This window comes from Phoxinus phoxinus (genome assembly GCF_949152265.1).
Source record: "Phoxinus phoxinus genome assembly, chromosome: 11".
Lineage (NCBI taxonomy): Eukaryota > Metazoa > Chordata > Actinopteri > Cypriniformes > Leuciscidae > Phoxinus > Phoxinus phoxinus.
Genome location: NC_136886.1, coordinates 7,316,345 through 7,338,184, shown reverse-complemented (window position 1 = coordinate 7,338,184; position 21,840 = coordinate 7,316,345). Strand labels below are relative to the sequence as shown.

The 21,840-nt window shown below is 36.2% G+C and overlaps 1 protein-coding gene across 2 annotated transcripts in view; it reads right to left on the bottom strand.

Annotated features, from left to right (window-relative positions):
* The window catches only part of ca16b (carbonic anhydrase XVI b), a 122,908-nt gene that overhangs the window by 66,746 nt on the left and 34,322 nt on the right, over nt 1-21,840 (bottom strand). The window contains exons 1-2 of one of the 2 annotated variants that reach the window (XM_079628377.1): nt 20,814-21,403; nt 21-107 (exon numbers count right to left, since the gene is read on the bottom strand). In XM_079628377.1, coding sequence (XP_079484503.1) covers nt 21-107; nt 20,814-20,901 — 175 coding nt within the window. In that variant the 5' untranslated portion in view covers nt 20,902-21,403. Of the gene's footprint in view, nt 1-20; nt 108-20,813; nt 21,404-21,840 lie in introns of those variants that run through there. The other variant, XM_079628378.1, reaches the window with a different exon arrangement.

Here is a 21,840-nt window from a genome sequence, read left to right as displayed (position 1 = left end):
CGAAGGAGAGAATGACTCACCTGAATACGCCCAATAGGGTTCCCCAGACGCCCTCCGCTCTCTTCGAGCGGCTGAGCTCCCACGATGCTCTGTTTCCACACGTGAAGCTGTCAGAGAAAAAGCAGATGATGCTATAATGACTTTCCATTGACAATCAGTGCATAACATTATTAATGCTGTATTAATTGTCCACCTTAGAAAATGCAACTCATTATGCCGATATTTCTCTCAGATGTGCATTCTATGCTGGCTTAATCCTGAAGTGGAGGGAAAAAAACGTAACCTTCATAGCCAGCTTCACTAGAACTGCTTACACGCAGTGTCTCTTGACAAAGTAATCAAAAGTAATAATACCACTAATAATAACACTCAAAGAGTACTCAGCGGGGCGTCCAAACCTGTGAAAAACCTGGCACTTCGCTCCTCTTATTAGAAACACCCACACCAGCTAAAGTTCTGGTAGGCATAATTACTAAAAGAACGGCATGATTTGTAATTCTGAATAAGTAGTAGTGGGAGGTAATGCTTAAACAGAAAGTTTCTTTTTGATTATCAGGCTTCTTTTACAAGCTCATGATTTGAATGACTAAGAAACGGAACCAACAGAATAAGAGTTAGAATTGCCATGCATGTGTGCTTTTACTCTGCAGTGCTTTGGAAAAAGTACAATTTGTTTTTTAATTGAAATTTTGTTCTACGGTGGTCTGAAAAATTACCCGGACACTTAATTCACACTTAAAATCACATTACCAAATAACATTTGGCAACCAGAAAGTGCTCAAATACTTTTTGTGTTACTTTGTATAAATACTATATATAACGGTACTAGGCCGTTTAAAAGTTTGGGGTCAGTAATTTTAATTAATACTAAATTAATGCATTTATTTTGAATGCATCAAACAGTGATGAACACTGTTTTCAAGATTGATAATAATAAAAAGGTTTTTTTTTTAGCATCAAATTTCTAAGGATCATGTGACACTTAAGATTGGAATGAGAATAAAAAATACTAACAAATTACATTTGAAAATATATTCACATAGAAAACTCTTTTTGATTGTAATAATATTTCACAATATAACTGTTGGCCTTTCAAAATAATGAAAAAAAGTATTACCAACCCCAAACTTTTAAAAAGCTGTTTAAAAAAATATTATATTGTGAAATTATTTGTTAGAAAAATATGCGTATACTATCATTCATTTAAAAGTTAATTGACACTTTTATATGTTTATATTTTTGTTATAAAAATGCAATTAGATTAAACTTATTTTTTACACATTCATAAAATGGGCTGCTGTACAGGATATGAGATTTTTTATATTTGAAAGTTCAAAAATGTAAAAAGCATGTAACAGCATTTTAGATAAGATTTTATAACGTTTGGTCACTGTTGTTATTAAGAATATTTCTCCGTTTACATATATTCATTTAAAACGGGCTTTCATCTTTCACGGGCTGTTAGATCACAAGGACCAATATCTGCAAAGACAATCTATTAGCATTCATTATCAGCATTCTAATTTTCATCATCAATGGGGCGAATATATACAAGTTACACATCTTGCTCCAGGTTGTTATTCAGATTTCGATTTCACTGTACTGCTTAACGATGAATGATTTTATAGCAAACTTGAACAACTTTCCTTGCAGTATTTTGAACAAACCATTCATCCATCTGTGCCAACATCCCAAATATAGGCCAGTGCTCTACAGAGCTCTTTATATGGTTGACTAGAGCACCTTTATTCTGTTCTCAGCTCCTGAACTCTGTAGCTGCTTCAAAGTGATTATTGGGCTCTTTGTGGCGTCTTTCATAAGTCTCTTTCTGCATGCAGGGTTTTGAGGGACAGTCTTTTCACAGCAGCGGACTTTCTGATAACTGAACAAAAAGTGCTCTCTGGGGCATCTCATCGACAGATTGAGGGAGATTTTCTTTTCTTTTCTCATATATGCCTTTGTTTATCTGGAACTTTTCCTCAATAGTCTTTCGCCTTCATTTTCACAGCTGTCTAAATTCACACCCCGAGTAATGATTGCTTAACTGTGGGTTTCTTTTTGAGGAAAAACTGATGCACTGCTATTAAAATGTAATTAAGGATCATGTGACACTGAAAACTGGAGTAATGGGTGCTGAAAATTCAGCTTTGCTATTACATTACATTAAAATAAAAAACAATTATTTTAATTTGTAATAATATTTCACAATTTTACTATTTTTTTAGAGAGAGAGAGAGTGAGAGTGTGAGAAAGAGAGTGAGAGTGAGTGAGTGAGTGAGTGAGAGAGAGAGAGAGAGAGAGAGAGAGAGAGAGAGAGAGAGAGAGAGAGAGAGAGAGAGAGAGAGAGAGAGAGAGAGAGAGAGAGAGAGAGAGAGAGAGAGAGAGAGAGAGACCTTTAACAGTGCACTATGGGCCTTGTCCATGGAATCCTGTGCAGAGATCAGATTCCAATAGATTAATTCGATTGCATTATGTACAGTAAGGTACAGTTCATTGTCCTTATTTCCATAATCTAATGAAATATAATACGCATTTCCACTTCTTATGATGAAACATGTTGGAGAGGTGGGCAGAGTTCATGGGATTGCGGAGGATGATGGGATGGAATCAAAAGTATTGAAGTGTACACTTCCTGGTGTGCATCAGAAAGATGCATTCTGGGGCGTATAGGACTTCTAGACATATTAATATTTCAAGCAGCAGTACCCTAAAAGTACAAGTTTCTGTTTCTGGTATACCTCACTATCCTCCCTTTGGCTTTGCAAAGACATTGCTAATCTTGCTCTGTGTGTTTCAAAGCCTCCTGGTGAGAGACCCCTATGTCTCTTCAAGACAATTAAAGAAACTCTGAACTAAAGAGCTTCTTTTCCTGCTTTATTCAACCATATGGCAGATCACATGTCAGCAAGAGACTATAGTGCATCTATGAGTGCATCTAGTTATGGTCTCTGAAGAAAAATAAATAAATGTGAACCTAAAAATACATTATAAATGTACAGTTAATGTCTTAAGGAGCTATTTATACCTCACTTTATTAAAAAAAAATTAGTTGATGTAATCTAATGTTGTCAATTTGCTTAGTCAAGCATTAATTCTAAAATATTATAAACACATATTATTTTTTGACTTGAATAAAACAAATTAATTTAGATTTAATAAATTAAGCTTAGTGATTGTACTTCATCCAGCAAACTGTGTATCATTTTTTCACATTACCATATATTTATCTTAAAAGCATTTATTATCACAATCATTAAAAACAATCATTATTTGGCTGCCTGTGATAGAAACGTGACAACTTTTTGGTATATAAAAGAAAATATTATGCGTTTCTTTCAAAATAAAAAATCTTGCTGACCCCAAACTTTTGAATGGTAATTTATGTTTCCATTTTTATTTCAAATGTGTTTACAAATGTGAACGTACCCCTATCTCGAGGCATCTTTGCTTTGAGACAAAAACGTTTTTCCCTGCCATGTAGAAATTTGCTGAATTAATGACAACATTTTCAATTTCAACTGAGCTACAGCTTCAACAAACCATTCCCAGATGTATATGCAACACATTACGTGCACACATGTTGTGCGCACTTAAACAGAGCACCTTGTCAAGCAGTCATCAGATCTCAGAACTGAAGTGCAATTCCTCATTTTATCTCACTTCAAAGTGTCTTAAAGTGACTGGGTCTCTGGGGCGAAGACACCCTGGTGCTGCTACTCTTGCATAAACAGATTTTCCAATCCTTCGCTCTGCTCTTGCCCTCACTTGCATCATTACTTTGGAGATTAATTAGTGGCTGCACTAAGTCGATTCCCTCCATTGCAGCAATTACGTCCACTCTTATTGGTTAGTAAGCAATTAGAGCTGCTCTCATTGGTTAGCGACCTGTCTGGGTCTGTTTATTGTTTAATCCCTGATGGACAGCAACAGAATACGTAGAGCGTTGTACTGGCATGGCAGACAATTAGCATGTGTGAAAGCTATCAGAAAGCATTCAAAGGTTATGAATAGGGGACACTAACCTGTAATGATTTTCTCATCGCTCGTTACAAAGGCTAAACATTAGGTTCCGACCTAAAATAATGGACTCGATACCTTAGTGCTAACGCAAGGCTTGTTTGAAGTCTTTTCCCATGGGCCTTTAAAACAGTAGCTACCAGCCGGCAGGCGCCACATCAGCAAACCGGTCCTCTGAGGGAACATGTTTGCATGTCTGCCGTTTGACGCGGTAAGGAGATCGCAAATAAAGTGGATGAAAGATGGCTTGCTAAAGGTGAGCTGTGTGTGTGCGCGCGCCTGTGGCGGGCTTGTTGTTATGAGGCAGGAGGGATACAAGAGACAGGCAATATTATGTACACTGGCAGATTGGGATGCCAGGTGCATTTATGCAGTTCAGTGGCGCTAAACATGACATTAAAGAGGAACTGCTGCCTCTGAACTCAAAAACATCAACATAACGGGTAACCTGGGCAACCTACACATGGGTAAAAGCGTACATGCAAGGACACGCAGGTGTTAGCAGATGTCCTCTCACACACAACTGTTACATCTACTATGTTTAACTATACAATATCGACGACATAACATGCCTAACTACAATATTTACATTTTAAGAAGAAAATGTGACATTGCATGTTTCTATGTAGTTGCTGGCCAGCACATTAGACACTAATGGTAATTTTGCGAAGATTTTACTTATATTATATGTGGCTGTACCATCTGACATTTTTGGGGGTGGTAGGTGGTGAAGTCAAAAAATGAATTTAAACACTTTAAAATGTTATTTAAAAATTTAAACACATTATTCCTGACTCAAGCTCAGGTATTCTGAGTGGTTACTTACTGGAAAAAGTATGCATGCTGATTCGGTGCTCAAGTAACATTTCTTGGTATTATCAATTTTAAACAATCTCTGTTACCTTTTTTTTTAGGATTCTTTGATGCATATTAAGTTTAAAAGAACAGCATTTTTGTAGCATTTTAGATGTCTATACTGTCACATTTGATCAATTTAATGCATCCATCCTGAATAAAAGTGGTAACACTTTACAGGTTCATTGGTTAACATTAGTTAACTATCTGAGTTAACATTAACTAAGAATGAACAATACTTCTTCAGCATTTATTAATCTTAGTTAATATTAATTTCAACATTTACTAATACGTTATTCACATCAAAGGTTGTATTTGTTAACATTAGTTAATGCACTGTGAACTAACAAACTAGCAATGCACAGTTGTATTTTTATTAACATTAATAAAGATTAATAAATACTGTAACAAATGTATTGCTCATTGTTAGTTCATGTTAGTTACTACTACATTAACTAATTAACCGTATTGTAAAGTGTTACCATAAAAGTATTAATTTCTTTCCTTCAAAAAAAATAAAATAATAAATCCTGCCAGGGTGTACTGAATTTCTTATCTGTGAAACAAACAAAAAAACTCTATAGAAGACAAACCCCATTTAAATATCCAATCCGAACTAAATATTGCAGTTAGTTTTGGTAATTTGTTACATAATATAAAGGACAGTGTAATGCTACCGTTACCATGCACACATAAGCTTCTCAGCGGACTTCTCAGCATAATACATAAACAACCCATACTCCCACTAGGTGTGCTGAAAATAGCCCGTCACACTTTAACATGAGAACTCAGAGGTTTAATTAAGCCGAAACACCCACCATGGCCCTTTTTTGACAAATAAACATGGTTAAAATAAAGACACGCTAAAATGCTGATGCTGTCGTGACACGGTTCTCAACAACCGTAATGGCAAAGTGATATTTCATTTTAAGAATTTTTTCCATCAGGCTGTGCATTTTTGAACAGCCGCTATAATAACTACAGCAAAACATGCAACCTTTAGAACACCCATACAGAAAAGAAAAAAAAAGTTAACATGAATTAGCATCAAACGCCGAGACATCCGTGTTTGTTTATCATTGCTGGTCAAACTCTGTTTTATACTAAAATACAAAAAATATGTTGTGGCATTTGTTTATAAGTTTATGTTTATACAAAGTAGGCTCTATAATTTTAGTTTTAAGTGTAATGGACTTTCAGTTAGAAGCAATCATGCGCTTTCAGGTGCAAATGTAAAACAAGAAAACAAGAGTAAATAAACAAAAGCGAGGCGCGTTTCAACATCCTAATTCAACACGCAGGTCACAGCAGGTGAGTCCATCATATGCACTACTCAACTTTCTCAACAATCCCTCTCTTTGTCGACCTTTACTGATCAAGCTCTAAATCCGTGGCACAAACATCCTTAAATGGCACAGTGGACATTTACACTGTGTTCTAAAGCAATTCTTTAAAGGGCAAACATGGCACGCACAGACCTAGAAGCGGAAAAGGTCAGAAAAGCATAATAGATGCGCGGCTCCTCCCTCCTACCTAAAGCACCTGACGTGCATGGAGAAATAAACGGCAGCGATAACCCTTGGTTGGTGGTTTGTTCTGTGCAGACAATCCTTTGATAAACGATTCGGCACGTGAGTGATTTTTCTTTGTGTCCACAAAGAAATATAATCTACTTTTGTTACAGCGGCTTTTCAAAAGAGAGAATCGAGAGCCGACTGTGAAGCTCTCTTGAGTTATATTTAACTGGGCCTCCGCTTCCGCGCTCAGGCTTCATAATCTATTTTTGCGGTTAGTGTTTACATTTGCCTGTTGTTGACCCAGTGGGGATCATCTGGAAAAAAAAAAGCTGTCAGGTTAAAGAGCTGACCCGAGATTATGTGTCATTGTGTGTGAAACCAGCTTACAAACTGTGAAATCGCTATAATAGGAAGATCTTAATTACTAAACCATTTTCGAACTGCGGTTGAGAGCTTTGTATGGCAGAGCAGGGCATATAAGTTGCATCAGAAATGTGCATATTTCCTGAAAATACAATAAAAACTCAATTGTATAAGAAAATGTGAGTGGTGATTGCCCATGCAAAAACTTCCCCACTATTTGCTAAGCAAATGCTAAGATGTTCTAAATGGTTTTAAAGGTGCTGCTATGTGTTCTGAATAATTGCTAGACGTTGGTTTATTGTCTTCAAATCAAAAGAGCCCAATCCCAAGACTACATGATATTCTGATCCCTATATAGCTGGAGACCCTCTGTCAGCTTAAGTCTTTTTTTTCCTGCCAGACACAAAAAGTGTCAAGATAGTGAAAATATCGGTGCAAAAAATATAGTAATTATGCAAAGACATTGAAAATATAGCTTTTACGAGTGCTTTCTACTGCATAGCTAAAATATTACAAGTGGTTGCTAGAATGTTGCTAGGTAGTTTCTGAAATGTATTGACTGGTTACCAAAGTTCTGAGCAAGAAATGATAGGCTACAGTATGCAAAGCACTTGGTAAGGTGTTTTGAATCGGTTTCAAGGGACATAATTGCTAGGTGGTTTATAACAGCCCCAGTTCAAAAGAGTCTTAACCCAAGTCTATGATATTCTGATTCCCTAGATATGGCTGAAAGCCCTGCATCAGTAAATATTTTTTTTTGCCCAGATAAACTTTTGAACATAAAACCCCCCCAAAAAATATGAGTCAAAAATTAACATGCAAAGTCATTGCAAAAGTGTTATAAATTATTTCTAATGTATATTGTTATAAGGTGTTGCTTCACAGTTTCTAAAATTCTGGCCGATTACCAAAGTTCTGAGCAAAGAATATACAGCAAGTATGCTAAAGGCCCCGATATCCTTCAAGCCAAATCGAAAAACAAACTGATGTGACATAATTTCACAGTAAATAAGGCCAAAATGAACTTCGTTTGGCGTTCGAAACAGGAAAAGTTCGCTACAGCTGGTAAACATCTTTGTACTACCATTGTTTATTTTGTTATTGAGATGAAAGCATGCAGCACGCAGCACATATTTACATATTTATCCAACCGTCGCTCGGATGTTCGCTAACAGTATATCGCTGCTGAAGTATTTTGAACTTGGCTTTACCCCTAAGCGAAAAACGAAAAATAACTTTGGCATGAGTACCATATATCAGGACCTTAAGCCATTGCTGTTGTTTTCTGAGCAGTTTCAGTGGCTGTTAAGGTGTTCAGAAATGATTCAAAACAAAATTGAACAAAACTAAAGTGATCTATAGGGTATGCATAGGGTGTTATGAAGGGTTTTGTGTAACAGTTTTGCACGAGTTCTGACCAGTTGCCAAAGTTCCAAGGTAAAAGAATAAATAAAAATACAATGTGCAAAGATGTGGTTTCTAGGGAGTTGCTAGGCTATTAGAGTGTTGCTAGGTTGTTGCTAAGGTGTTCATAAATTGGTGGTTTCTTGCAATTCAAAAGATCCCAAACCCAAGTCTAACCATCTTATTTTCACAGGAGCAAGCGTAGCCATTTGTAAATTTGTCTGGGTTCCGGTGTCATTCGCTTCTAGTTATTTTTAGCCGTAAACCAGCTTGTTATGCTGCAAGTCTATGAGACTGTTTTAATTATTTGTCAGCCAGATGATCAATTTGATCACTTCAAAATAATAGCACACCTGTTTAAAAAAAAAAAAAAAAATGAAGGTGGGAATGGCTTCCTTTGCCTCACCATTCAAAGAGATGGCCTATTGTAACTTAATCTGTAAAATCTCAGATATAACTACTAAACCTTTATCCTTCCTTATTCACTCAATCGAGGATAAATCAATGTCCAAAAAGGAAGAAAAGATCCTATCTATAGTATTAAAGCAAAAGGCAGGGGACAAGGTGGACCCTGCACCACGAAAGTCTGGAGTCAAAGCAAGCCAGCCCACATTGTGTTCGCAAACCACCAACATCCTGGCTTTATCCTGTATTTATGGAACAAGTGATGGCCTATTGTTTCATTGTTTAGTAAAAGACTGACCTATTTTAAACAGCAATACAGTATGACTTCCTGTGTAGAAAAGCCAACGTTTAAACAGACACCGCAGACAGAGAAAGCGCCGATTTATAGACTTCTTCGTCGGGTTCCACTTGAGAATTACGTGATCCTTCATGAATAAAATGAAAATGGCAAAGTAGACTGCATAATGTAAAATTCCATTGAGGCTATTAAGAGCAGAGAATGCCTTAACATCTGCCCGGTGTGAAAGATAATTACGGTGTAATTAAGATCCCTATAGACGGAGTCTCTCAGACCGGTAGCCATCACTAAAGCTGCCAAAGCTAACACCGAGGACTTACCAGCTATAGTTGCTAAACGCTCCGCTGACTGAGTCTATCAAAAGCTTGGGCAAATCCATTAGGTGGATTAATCATATGTTATAGGTTTGAGGAAAGGGCAAACACATTTTCGCCATTAATTATCAAGCAATTGAGTGAGTGAGTGTGTAACAACCTTTACAAGGACACATAATCACAGAACCATAAAGGTTCCATCTACTGATTTTCATCAAGGTTTTTTTTAAAACCGAGACTAGGCTATATCCAGGTTTTCCAAGACAGTGAGAATTTATTTGTTCATAAAATACAAAAAGTGACAGTTGTTTAAGAAACAAATTAAAATAAGAAACAATGCCAGCTTGCATCTAAAGTTTTAGTCATTTTATCTTATGGTTTGTGTTTAAAAAAATTATAATTTTAAGATATTTTGCAGCCCCCTTGGAAATTTGCTTAGGCGCCCTAATGAGCCCCGGGCCCCTGGTTAAGAAACACTGTGTTATTTTTTTATTAAGAAAAATTATTTTAATTTGTGCAAGTCTGTGTTTTTCTATGAATATCTCAAATGTTTTAAAGTAACCTCAAACTAAGGAATATGCATATTTGAGAGGATTTTAAAAGTGCTGAAAAGTCATGGAAATTAATAAAATCTTAAGTCATTAAAATGTATATAATTATTATACATTAATAACATAATACAGTAATAAAAATCATGGTTACACTTTATTTGAAGGTGTCATTGTTACAGTGTAATTATATATTTAAGTACTGAGTAATATTAAGCAACTACATATTACTATTAGGTTAGGGTAGGATTAGGATTTGGTTGAGGGTTAATTGCATGTAATTATGAATAATTTACTGTTGTTACAAGTACATGTAACATATGTAACAAGGACACTGTAAAATAAAGTGTTACCAAAATCATAAACACTAAAGAACATAAGGCTATTGGAAAAGATCTAGAAAATCTGGACTTTAATTATTTTAATTAATTTAAAATGATTAAATTTAATTATTTTAACACATTGCCTTCAAAATTGTCTTTGAGAATTGGGGGCCTTAAAGTAAAAAAAGTCTCTGAACGACTTCTTTAGACTTTGCACTGCTGAACTCTGGTAGGTCTTACTTACAGACATGACATAAACATGCAAGGAAAAAATTATGTAAACCTGAAATTTTCTACTAAATACGGCCTGACTCAGAAATAAAAAAACATTATTGTAGGGTTACTGTAGTGAAACAGGGCAGGGCAAAAACATATACTTGCTCAATGCAATTTTGGGTTCATTTTTACTCAAGAAAATCTTGTGTAGTGAACCTTTAACAATTAAAATTCACTTTGATGTTCTTGACTAATTTCACAATATTACAATGACCAAAAAAATGGTCTAGTAGTGGTTACATGTTCTAATCTAATACATTGAGCTGGGTGTTAAGGTGGGAAACATGGTCAGACTAGCAACATTTTATCTATAAACCACAAAAATGAAGAAGAAAAATTAAATCACCAAAATATTTTTTTCAAATATTGCTCTGAGAAAACAGTTTACGGTAAGTATTCTGTTTATTTTATTGTTTTAAACTATTGGTTTGTTGTGGTTTGGCAAAAAAAAAAAAAAGTCAATGTAATGTGATGTGATGCTTGTTGAGACAGATTGTGTTTTTATCCCCTTAGAGAAGCTGTAATCTTATAATGTTTTCTAAAGACTCTTAATCAAATTTAAAGGCTACTAAAAAAGCAGCTCTTGAATCACATGATTTGCCTGCTGTAAAGCACTAACTATAAAGGGCAGGCAAAACAATCTCACATTAGCAGGTTTAAGATGATGTTATGATCACAAACACAGTTTCGCAATAATCAAGGCTCAACAATAAGGAAATATATATATAATCCTTATTGTTGAGCCCTGATCATGTCTGCACTTCACACTGTGACTTCATGGGCTCACAATCATGTAATCACAATCATTTTTTTTTTTCTCACTTCATGGCTTTCAAAATAAACTACAAAAGGGTTTTTCTGTGGATGTGACACTGACAGACAGGCAGGACACTGGGAACAAAGTGTGTGTGTTTTGTGCACATGTCCATCCACCTCAGCACTATCTGTAATACATCTGAGAAAAGGAAATTACCACTTCTCGGAGCACTCTGGATGGGCTTCCAACAAGTCGAGGGGCGAGATAAATCTCTCATACTTTTATATCTTAAAAGTATTACGGTCAGGAAAGAGAGTGAGTGAGAAGGAAAAAGAAGGACAAAGTGAATGTGTGACAGAGAGTGAGAAAAATATCCACTCCAAGGCTTCTGAAGCTGTCAGGCTATTAAGGCCACTAATCAATCATCATATTAAAATAATATAACCTCTCTCTTAAAATAACGTATAATTAACCGAATCATTGGCGAGAGGCTACATGGACTGACATCCAATTACTGCTATCAGATTGTTATCTCTAAAAATCACAGTCCTTACAAAACACGGCTATTACGCATAGCTGCGAGTTTGATCATGTCGGCACAGAACTGAATATACATGCAATTAGATTCTATACAAGTACCACTCACATAAAATGATACATTTGAGACCGCCTTCCAGCTAAGTAGCTCGCTCATGCGCAACAGTATCATCAAAGGCGCCTATGAACCAGCAGAACCAAATCACAGCCTTTCATTCCTAACATCCTAAGCCTTTTTAACATGGTTCGTGGTGTCATTGGTGCGGGTGATTGGACAGTCGGGCTTGGGAATCGATATAAGGATGCGGCAGGTCAAGGCCCTTCATCAACCACACGGGAGATCCAAAGCGCAGCATGTGGCAATTGGAAACATATGATAAAAGACTCACAGAGAGCTTGTGGCTAAAGAATCTCTGACCCGAGCGCTGGCCTCCAGTTGTGTGCAGCACCTCAATAAAAATGTAAATATCTCATCTGCTCCGGGCGTCTACTCACTCCGCTGGTGAAGAAGTCAAGAAAACGAGGTCTCAAAGAGGGAGCGGGTTACACAAATGCTCATTTCCTTGTCTTTTAAAGCACTAATTAGAATAGATTTCGGTGGAGAACAGAAAACGGAAGACACTTTACGAGAAAAAGTAGTACATCTTCAAAAAACACTGCACTCATTAAGAAGAAATATCTTCAAGACAAAGATCACTGCACTGATTTATGCACTGCAAGTTTCTGATTGTTAGAAAATGTGAGAGCGGAACCTATGATATTAGGCTTTTTGAGCATTTGTAACGCTGTAAAAAAGTGATCAGTTGACTTAACTTAAAAAAGTGAGGAAACCCGTTGCCTTCAAATTATTAAGTAAATAAACTTCATGTGTAATTGAAAAAATAAAGTTCTTGACAATTCCTGACAAGTTATTAAAACATAAGAAAATGTGTTGTGATAAGTTGAACTAACTTAATTTTATCACAATTGCAATTACTTAATGTCAATCTACTTAACTTAAAACTAACTCGTTTTTCTGAGTTCTGTCTACTTACTTAATTTGAGGAAACCCATTGCCTTGAAAAATTAAGTAGCCACAACTTGTATGTGTGTGTTATGGGTGGTTGCTAGGTGGTCATTATTAGCCGTATATAAAAGTCTCTATGACATTCTGGTCACTAGTTAGCCTCCTTCAATGCCAAATGGATTTTATAATCTGCCAGGAGAAATTCATCTAGTTTATAAAAGTGATAGCACTTAATACATAGAAAAACTATGAATATGAGTTATATAAAACAAATAAATCACACCAAGTAATTTTTAAATGTTCTTTAATTAGCTATTTTTTTTTTAAGTCTCAAGTCAAAAACAAAGAAGTCTCACCAAGGATACATTTAATTGATCAAAAATACAGTAAAAACAATAATATTATGAATTACTATAACTATTTTAAATAACTGTTGTTTATTGTAATATATTTAAAAATGTAAACAAAGCTGAATTTTCAGCATCATTACTCCAGTCTTCACTCTCACGTGATCATTCATAAATTATTCTAATATGCTGATTTGTTAAAGAAACATTGCTTATTATTATCAATTTTGAAAAACAGCCGCTAATATTTTTGTAGAAACAGTGATATATTTTTTCAGGACTCTTTGATACAAAGAAAGTTAAAAAAAGAGCAGCATTTATTTACAACATTATATTTATAAATGTCTTTAATTATCTACTTCGAGTTCATATATTGTGCATATCTGCTACAAATATGTTAAATGTATCATGTAGAGCTTTAAGAGTTGTTTACATTTTAATGCCAGATGTGATGGTCGTGATCAAATAGACATGAATGTCAAAAATTACTATGCAAAATGAGTAAAAGAAGGACTAAGATGGAAGGAGGTGAGACGTCCCTCCTGAATCTTTCCCCTGCTGACAACATACTGCTGATGAAGCAGATAAAAGCACACACACACACACACACACACACCGCAGAATCCTAGAATAAGACAACAGATGCAGATTCATACCATATCCATATCTAAAAGTGTCTAATAAAATCATCACGGCTTTATACTTGAAATCCAACCACGGAAAGTAATTACAAACTGTGGGGAGAGATGCCAGTGTTTTATTAGCCATATCTGTCTCTAAAAGGCTTGTTACAACAGAAGTGTTCTTCCTGGGAACTAAAACTTTAAAACACTCTATTAAAGCGCTTGCCCACAGTCAAAACTCCAATCCTGTTTAAAATGACTGTAAAAATGCATGCTAAAGTGAGCCAGTGACATATGTAAAAGTCACACCCATCTATGGATATGAAATATGGATCTGGATCACTGCTTCCCATTATTTTTAATGCTTCCTGCGTATTGATTTTTTACTCTCTGCTTTCAATTAAATGCTTTACAGACTCTTTGTATGCAGGTCAGGGATTTGGTGATGGGTGGATAAGAATGGCAGAGGAGTAGAGGGCTTCTTTTCTGATTTTATTGCGCCGACTGCCTTTCAATCACACAGGAAAGGACTCCTCATTAGAGAGAGCGAGAGTGTAGCAACAAAGACTGAAGGGCAAGGTAGAGCATTAAAAATCCAGTGTCTTTTGACAAGAGGCCCTTGATGGATACTGGTGTCGAGCAGAAGCTTCCTGTGGTGTCAGCCAGAAGAGATGATAGACACTACCCACAGGGGTCGAGGATCTTTGACCTTCTTTTGCACGTGCCCACTGGTGCACAAACTCGCAAAGTTCCCACTTCGCATCTGATATAGGTTTAACACATCAACAAACGCCCAGGAGCGTGTAGCTAAAGGGTGCGGATTAAATTTTTACACAAAACCTGCTCAGATGTGAACTGTCGACATGCGACTGACTGTGGTAATGCCCCTTGCATACACACACACACACACACAGACACACGTCGGTGCAACTACATTATGAGGACTCTCCATAGGCGTAATGGTTTTTATACTGTACAAACTGTATATTTTATCCCCTTACACTGCCCCATACCTAAACATTCAGGAAACATTCTGCATTTTTACAAATTTAATAAAACATTGTTTTTTACGCTATTTGAATTATGAGGACTCATGAAATGTCCTCATAAACCACGTTTATGTTGTAATACCAGTGTAATACGCATCTCATTATACAAATGTGTGTCCTCATAAATCACATAAACAAGCAAACACACACACACACGTCTTCAGAGAAGGGTAGATACTGACAAATTGTTATTTGCCATTAGTAGTAACCTACTACATGACAAAAAAAGTGTACATATTTGAGATAATATACTGTAATCTGACTACTTTTACTATTTTTAGATTACTTACATTTGACCTAACTTGTAAAATCTAATCTTGTAACATATCGAATTAAAAATACAAAGATAAATTAAACTGCGCGAAATATACCTAGTTCAAATACCCACACAAACTCATTCTTAAATGACATTGATACGCTAGTGTCTATTAAACGTTTGACAAAATCACACTGGAACATTCAAATCTGCATTTGTGCTGCCATTGACTTAGAGAAAGCAGTATTTTCTATTATTTCTACCTTATGTCTTTGAAATCGTTATTTCCGTGTTACAAATATTCAAATGATCACGGAAGTGCTGACATAACAGTTTGTAGTTTTGATATAAACACACTACGGAAGCGTATCAAAACAGAGCAAATAACCTTATAAAAGTAACTTGCCGCTTCAAACAACGATAGTATCGATTACATTGTTATGCCAGTATGTGGCAACACGTGACTTAAAAAAATTATTCATCATTGAATCATTCATTCAAACGGATTTAAAAAAAAAAAAAATCCATTCAAATTAACAAAACATTTCAGATAGACTGCAGCAGTAATTACATTTTGTCAGAACCTCTAGTAAATTATATATTTTTTTTAGTTGTCTGTTCAGAATCGTCATCTCTATTTTGAAATTAAAAACAATACAGAATCGTGCAGCTCTAAGAGAAATAACATAGGCCTATATCCCATTCTTTGTTATCAACAACATGAAGTGCATTATGTCAGGATTTTGACATAAAATCACAAATAAATACATTCAGTCAAAGATGTTCAAATGACAAAAAAATAATTATGCATTTTAATATATAAAAGACAAAAGCCTTCCAAAGACATATTAATACATGGTTAAATTACTCTCTAAGTGATAATTAAAATAATTATAATTAGCACGAGATTGTCAGGAGTTGATTAGATATGCAATGTAGAGAAAACATTCCTTATAAGTGAAATGATTTCTGTAAATTCATTGGCCAAACCATCTCCATCTTTAATGTAATTACAGCTACTTGACTATAGTGGCTGGTCTGTGTACAATTCCCCAAATAAAATAAAAAAATAAAAAAAATAGGAATAAAACCGAAACATCTGATTTTAGACCACAATAATGTATTAGTCTGGTGTAGGGCCTCCTTTTTGGGGCTAATATAGCAATTCATCTTGGGAATGACAGATACAAGTTCTTCACAGTCATGGCCAGAGGGATTTTGATCCATTCCTCTTGAAGAACAGTGGCCAGGGGACTATGTGATGCTGGTGGAGGCATTTTCTGATTTGCTCAAAAATATTTAGATCTGGGGCCTCATTTATAAAACTTTGCGTAGGATTTGCGTCAGAAGTGGCGTACGGATGAAACATAGGACGTGCGTACGCACAGAAATATTCGGATTTATAAAACCGTGCGCACGCACATCCTACGCAGTTTTCCCTTAATAAATCACAATAAATTCTAAAGGTAGCGCAGCTTTTGCGGCTTCATGTCACGCCCATAGTTGCCCATAAATAGTCCGTGAAACGCCCACAAGTTAATATTCATCGATTGCGAAATCATGGCAAACACAGAGAGGAAATCAAAAAAACTTAACTTCACTCAATGTGAAGTAGAAGTTAACGTTGGCGAGGTGGAAAATAGGAGAAACATGTTGTTTGGAGGGCACTGTGTGGGCATTACTAATGCCAAAAAGGCACTTGAGTGGCAAAAGGTTGCAGACGCCGTAAATGCTGTAGCCTCACAACCTCGGACCGTCGCCAAAATAAGAAAGAAATGGTCGGACAAGATCAGCCATGGTGCGTCATTACGCATTGTGATTGGGCATTTTATTTCCATCCATTTAATTGTATCTGACAAGCTACAGATGTCGGTTATAATCTACGTGAAAATGTGAAATAGTTCAGTACAAATGTAATTTCTTGCAGCTTTCTGAATGGTTGAGACATACGTCATATACGTTTATCAAAAATAAAACAAACTAAAGGCATATGCATGAATACCATGATTCCGTAGCTGATGAAGAAATTTTTACTATGAAAACAACTTTCCCCAGTGGACAATTAATACATCTATCTATCTATTTATCTATATATCTATCTATCTCCCTAATTATCTATCTATATGTCTGTCTATCTAATTGCATCTATATCTGCTCCGCCAGACGGACACATTGACGAGAATATCAGTTTTGTACATTATTTCGTTCTGTTTACCATATTATTTATGAGGATGATTTGCATAACATGGCAATATTATTGCAGAACATATTTCACTTTTCTTTTTGCAAATAGGCTATGTGTTAATTTGCATTTCTGTTGTAATTTTCGTTTGATTTGGTTTGTTTCACACTGCAGATCGATCGAACGGGTGTTCGTGTAGCTGTTAATTGTAAGACTTGCTTTGTGAAGTCTTCATGTTAATTATGAGAGGCAGTATTGCCATTTCTTTTACACAACGGTCTACAGTTTCACACACTTTCACGTGTTTCTTCCATCTGCCGACGGTGTCGCCATTTCTCATTTCACCCGTTTTTGTGCGTACGCCTGGGTCAGAGCTTGCGTGAAGGACCGCACATTTTCCCGTGAAGTTTGCTTTTTATAAATACCAATTATTGCGTAGAGAGCGGCGTACGCCTTCTTTTGTGCGTACGCAACCTTTATAAATGAGGCCCCTGGTGACCATGCAGGCCATGGGAGATGTTCAACTTCACTTTTATAACCATCTTTCTGTGTGTATTGGTGCATTATCATGCTGATACACGGCATACCCTTTAGGGAACAATATTTGACTATCAGGTGCACATGGTCCTCCAGAATGGTTTGTTAGTCCTTGGCAGGACGTGCCAATCAAGCACAGTAGAGAAATGCCATGACACAGCAGCCCAAACCATCACTGATCCACCCCGTGCTTCACTCTGGACAGCAACAGTCGGGTGTTAAGCCTCTTTGGGGCTTCTCCACACCGTAACTCCCATGGATGTGAGAAAGACTGTGAAGGTGGACTCATCAGAGAACACTACATGTTTCACATTGTCCACAGCCCAAGATTTGCACTGTTGGCACCATTTAAAAATTTGGCATTGGCATGAGAGACCAAAGGTTTTGGTTAAGCATCCCGGCCACGAACACTGACTCTGTGGGGCTCCCGATGAACAGTTTTGGTGGAAACAGGAGAGTCGAAGAGTGCGTTTAATCCTGCAGTGAGTTGGGCAGCTGTGGTTTTATGTTTTTTTTTGGATACAACCTGGGTTAGTACCTTAACAGACAGCTTTCTCTTGTATTAACAGTTACTCCTGTTGGATGAGGTTCATCCTACGTGTTGGTATGCTGACATTACCCATAGCTCTCGATACACCACAGAGACTTGCTGTCCTGGTTACAGATGAGCCAGTGAGACGTGCACCAACAATTTGTCCTCTTTTGAGCTCTGATATGTCACCCATTATGTTGTGTGGATTTCAATATTTTATGTACAGCTGTGCTCTTGCTCTGCTATTTCAACATTCACACTCCGCACATATATAGGCATAAAACCCCCAACACTATATTGGCCAGTGTTTCAGTTTCATTGTCCAACCCTTGTATATAAGCATTAAGCAATTGGCTTTTTTAGAAAGGAAAACTTAAAAGATAACTAATGACGAGTTATGGAGAATCATTAAATTATTAATAATTTACTGGCATTTTACAAATATGAAATCATTTAATCAATAAAAAAGTAACTGTAGTCTGACTAAGAGCATTACACAACATATTTTAATACAATTACTCCATTTTTGGAACCAAATCCAGATTACATATAATCAGTTACTTCCCAGCAGTTTTAATGGTGGGGACTGGGAGTTGATATTCTGCATTTTTACATTTTCATCAAGACATTATATAGTTTGTTTTAAGCTGCTGTATAAATTTGGTCTCCACAATGCAAGCAAAATCAGAGCCACACAAACAATATATAATTCAAATGGAATTCAGAAACACAAATAATTATATAATCGGAAGTCCCAACCCTTCCTGAAACAAATAATGAAGTGCTCTTTCATTTCTGAGAAGCTTGGGTGAAGACAATGGGGAACGGCCTTCGGTCAGAAAGTTATAACATTGAATGCTGAGGCCCAGTGGCCAGCCTGTCTTCAATAAGAATAAAACATCTGTTCTGATTTTGATGTCAAATGTAACTTCTCATAAAACATTACACAAGCTGATGTAACAGGCTGTTGGTTATCTAAACTTGCAATTTAACCATTGCCCTACATATACAGACCATCTCACCTTCTATAGAAATATGACACCGCTAATAGAAGTACAGAGGATCTGTGAGTGTACAAAAGCGGGTGTCTGTATAACAAAAGCTAATGAGGGCTGGGACAGGAAAAGGAAACACTGAATTGCGATGTCCGCCATGTTCCGTTCATCTGCTCACCCACACAGGCTATTATCTATGAGTAATAAAGGATCAACACATTTTCAAGCCTATATTTCAGTGCTGTTACGGCAGTGGCGAAAAGGTCTGTTTGTTCAATTTGTTATGTTCCATATTTCCAGCCAGACTTATTGCTTGGGATGCCTTTTGCTGTGCTCATTAAGCTCACATGATGCCAAGAGTGTCCAAGAGCAACAGATTAAACATGAAATTTGGCATATGTGAAGTTCAAAAAGAATTGCCTTTATAACTTCTCTCTTGGCTGTAATTGGTGACATGATTCATTATGATTCAGTACAATGGTAATGTGATCATAATGCAATTAAAATCATATTCTCACATCATATAGATCATTATGGAATATAATAAAAGTGCATATTCATGGGCATCAAATAAATGTAATATTGGTCAACTGTACTAATCTAAATATTTAATAGTCCCCTTCAATGTCTATGATGGTTACAGCCCTGGTTAGGAAAACCAGTCGATACAACATGGTAACTGAATCAGATTTACGCTAAATATGTCACTAACATTTGAACACAGCAACTATTTACATGCTTAAACCAGCCTAAGAGGGTTTGTTGGTCTTAGCTGGTCTTCCAATCTGGTCAAGATGGTCTATGGCTGGTATTCCACATGGTCAAACTGGCAGCTAAAAACCAACTTAGCTTGGTTAAGATAAGTTAATATATATATATAGGCTATATTCAACTGACTAAAATGGAAGACTTAAATTAAGGCAGCAATTAAACAAGTTAAATCTATGTCGTACTAAATATAAAATGAGAGAAGTTGCATGTGATGAAATGGATAGAAAACAAAGATGCTGTTGTAATGATAAAAACATCTGCAATGCATCTGTTGACAAACTGGATGAACTTCTCCAAAACTTAAAGGCATTTTTTCTACAATTCAGATTAATTTCATATGCACAAGCAATACAAGACATGCACACGAATTACTGAACGCTAATCTTTCAGCCTGGTATAAAAAGCCAGAAATAAAATATAATTTGAGATTAAATTAATTACAAGAATCTAAATAATGGAATTAAAAAAATAATAATAATGCAAACAAATTGCATAAAATAAAATAAATGAAATGAAATAAAACATTTAATTGATAGAAGTCAATTCTACGAGTTTCTGGATACCATTCATCATAGCCTGGATGACATCACCTTGGGAACAATCAAGTCCGTGAGACCAGACGAGCTTTTACTAAAGCCTTTACTTCTGTCACAAAGCACTGCGAAACTGACCTTCAGTCATATGAGCACCTTTTGAAATCAGTGAATTATAGCAGCTACAGATCCTTTTGCTTTGCAGTGCACATATTTGCACTAAACATACATAACCACTCTTAATGCCTTATGATCTCTGACGCTGAACGACACGAATGCACCTGCCCATTGAGCATAACTTTTTGCAGAGAAATCTCCCACAATCACCTATCCGATAATAAAATATTAAGCACAAAGGCCTCTCTTACCGGGATGACAGCTGATGGGTTGGATGAGAAGCGCTGATAAAGTCAAACACAACATCCCTAAACGACACGATCCTCGCAGTCTCCACATGTCCAAATGCGCAATTAGAGCAACACGGAATGGCGGATCAAATTGAGCGTCAAGGAAGGAAACACTAACTTGACTAACCAAAATTATTACGAGTGACCACGGCGATTTTAATGACCGGCGACAAATCTTGTGCCTGTTTCGTGGGACATTTCGGAAAGCCCACAATCCGCGCACACTTCTGCTTTCTGTGTCGTCCTTTACATTCTCTTTACATTCTCAAGTTAATCCCAACCGGAGGCACTTTCAGACGCTCGTGCTCGTTCAGTTCCTTGCTGTACAGCGGCTCTCTCGCGCGCGCATCTACAAAGTCACTCGTTTAAATCACATTCAGCGCGGTCCGCTTCTCTATCCAGGAAGTTGTGCATAAGAGCGTTTCGTGTTTTGCCAGAGGAATTAGTTGAGAAATCAAAGCCCTGCCCTCTGGATCCTAGCGCCGAAGGCTGTAGTTCTGTACGACTGCCGAAGAAAGACAAGGATTGGTTACTGGAAGCTGAAGCACAAGACTGTTCTTCTCAGTGTGTCCTTCTAAAACAGTTAGTTCCGGTCCTGTAATCTGATTGGTCAAAGCGGCGTTCCAAGCATGCATATTTAGTAGGGTCGATGACGTGACACTTTTTTTTTTTTTTTTTTTTTTTTGGATTAATGATTTTTCAAAAAAACTTTTTTTATAATGAAAATGAAGTAATAAAAAAAAAAATTGTGGGGCTTAATGTAAAAAAAGCATAATCTTTATATACATTACATTTATATTTTATTAATCAAATTAATTAATTTGTTAATCAAAATATTTTTATAAAATATTTTGATATTTTTTATGAAAAGGCTTGTTTTTCCAGGTCAAATTGAGTAACTAAAAACGACTTGATAAATGTCTTTACTCAAAAATAATTGTATCATTGTTCATTATACTATTCGCCACTTTATATTTTTAGTAATTCA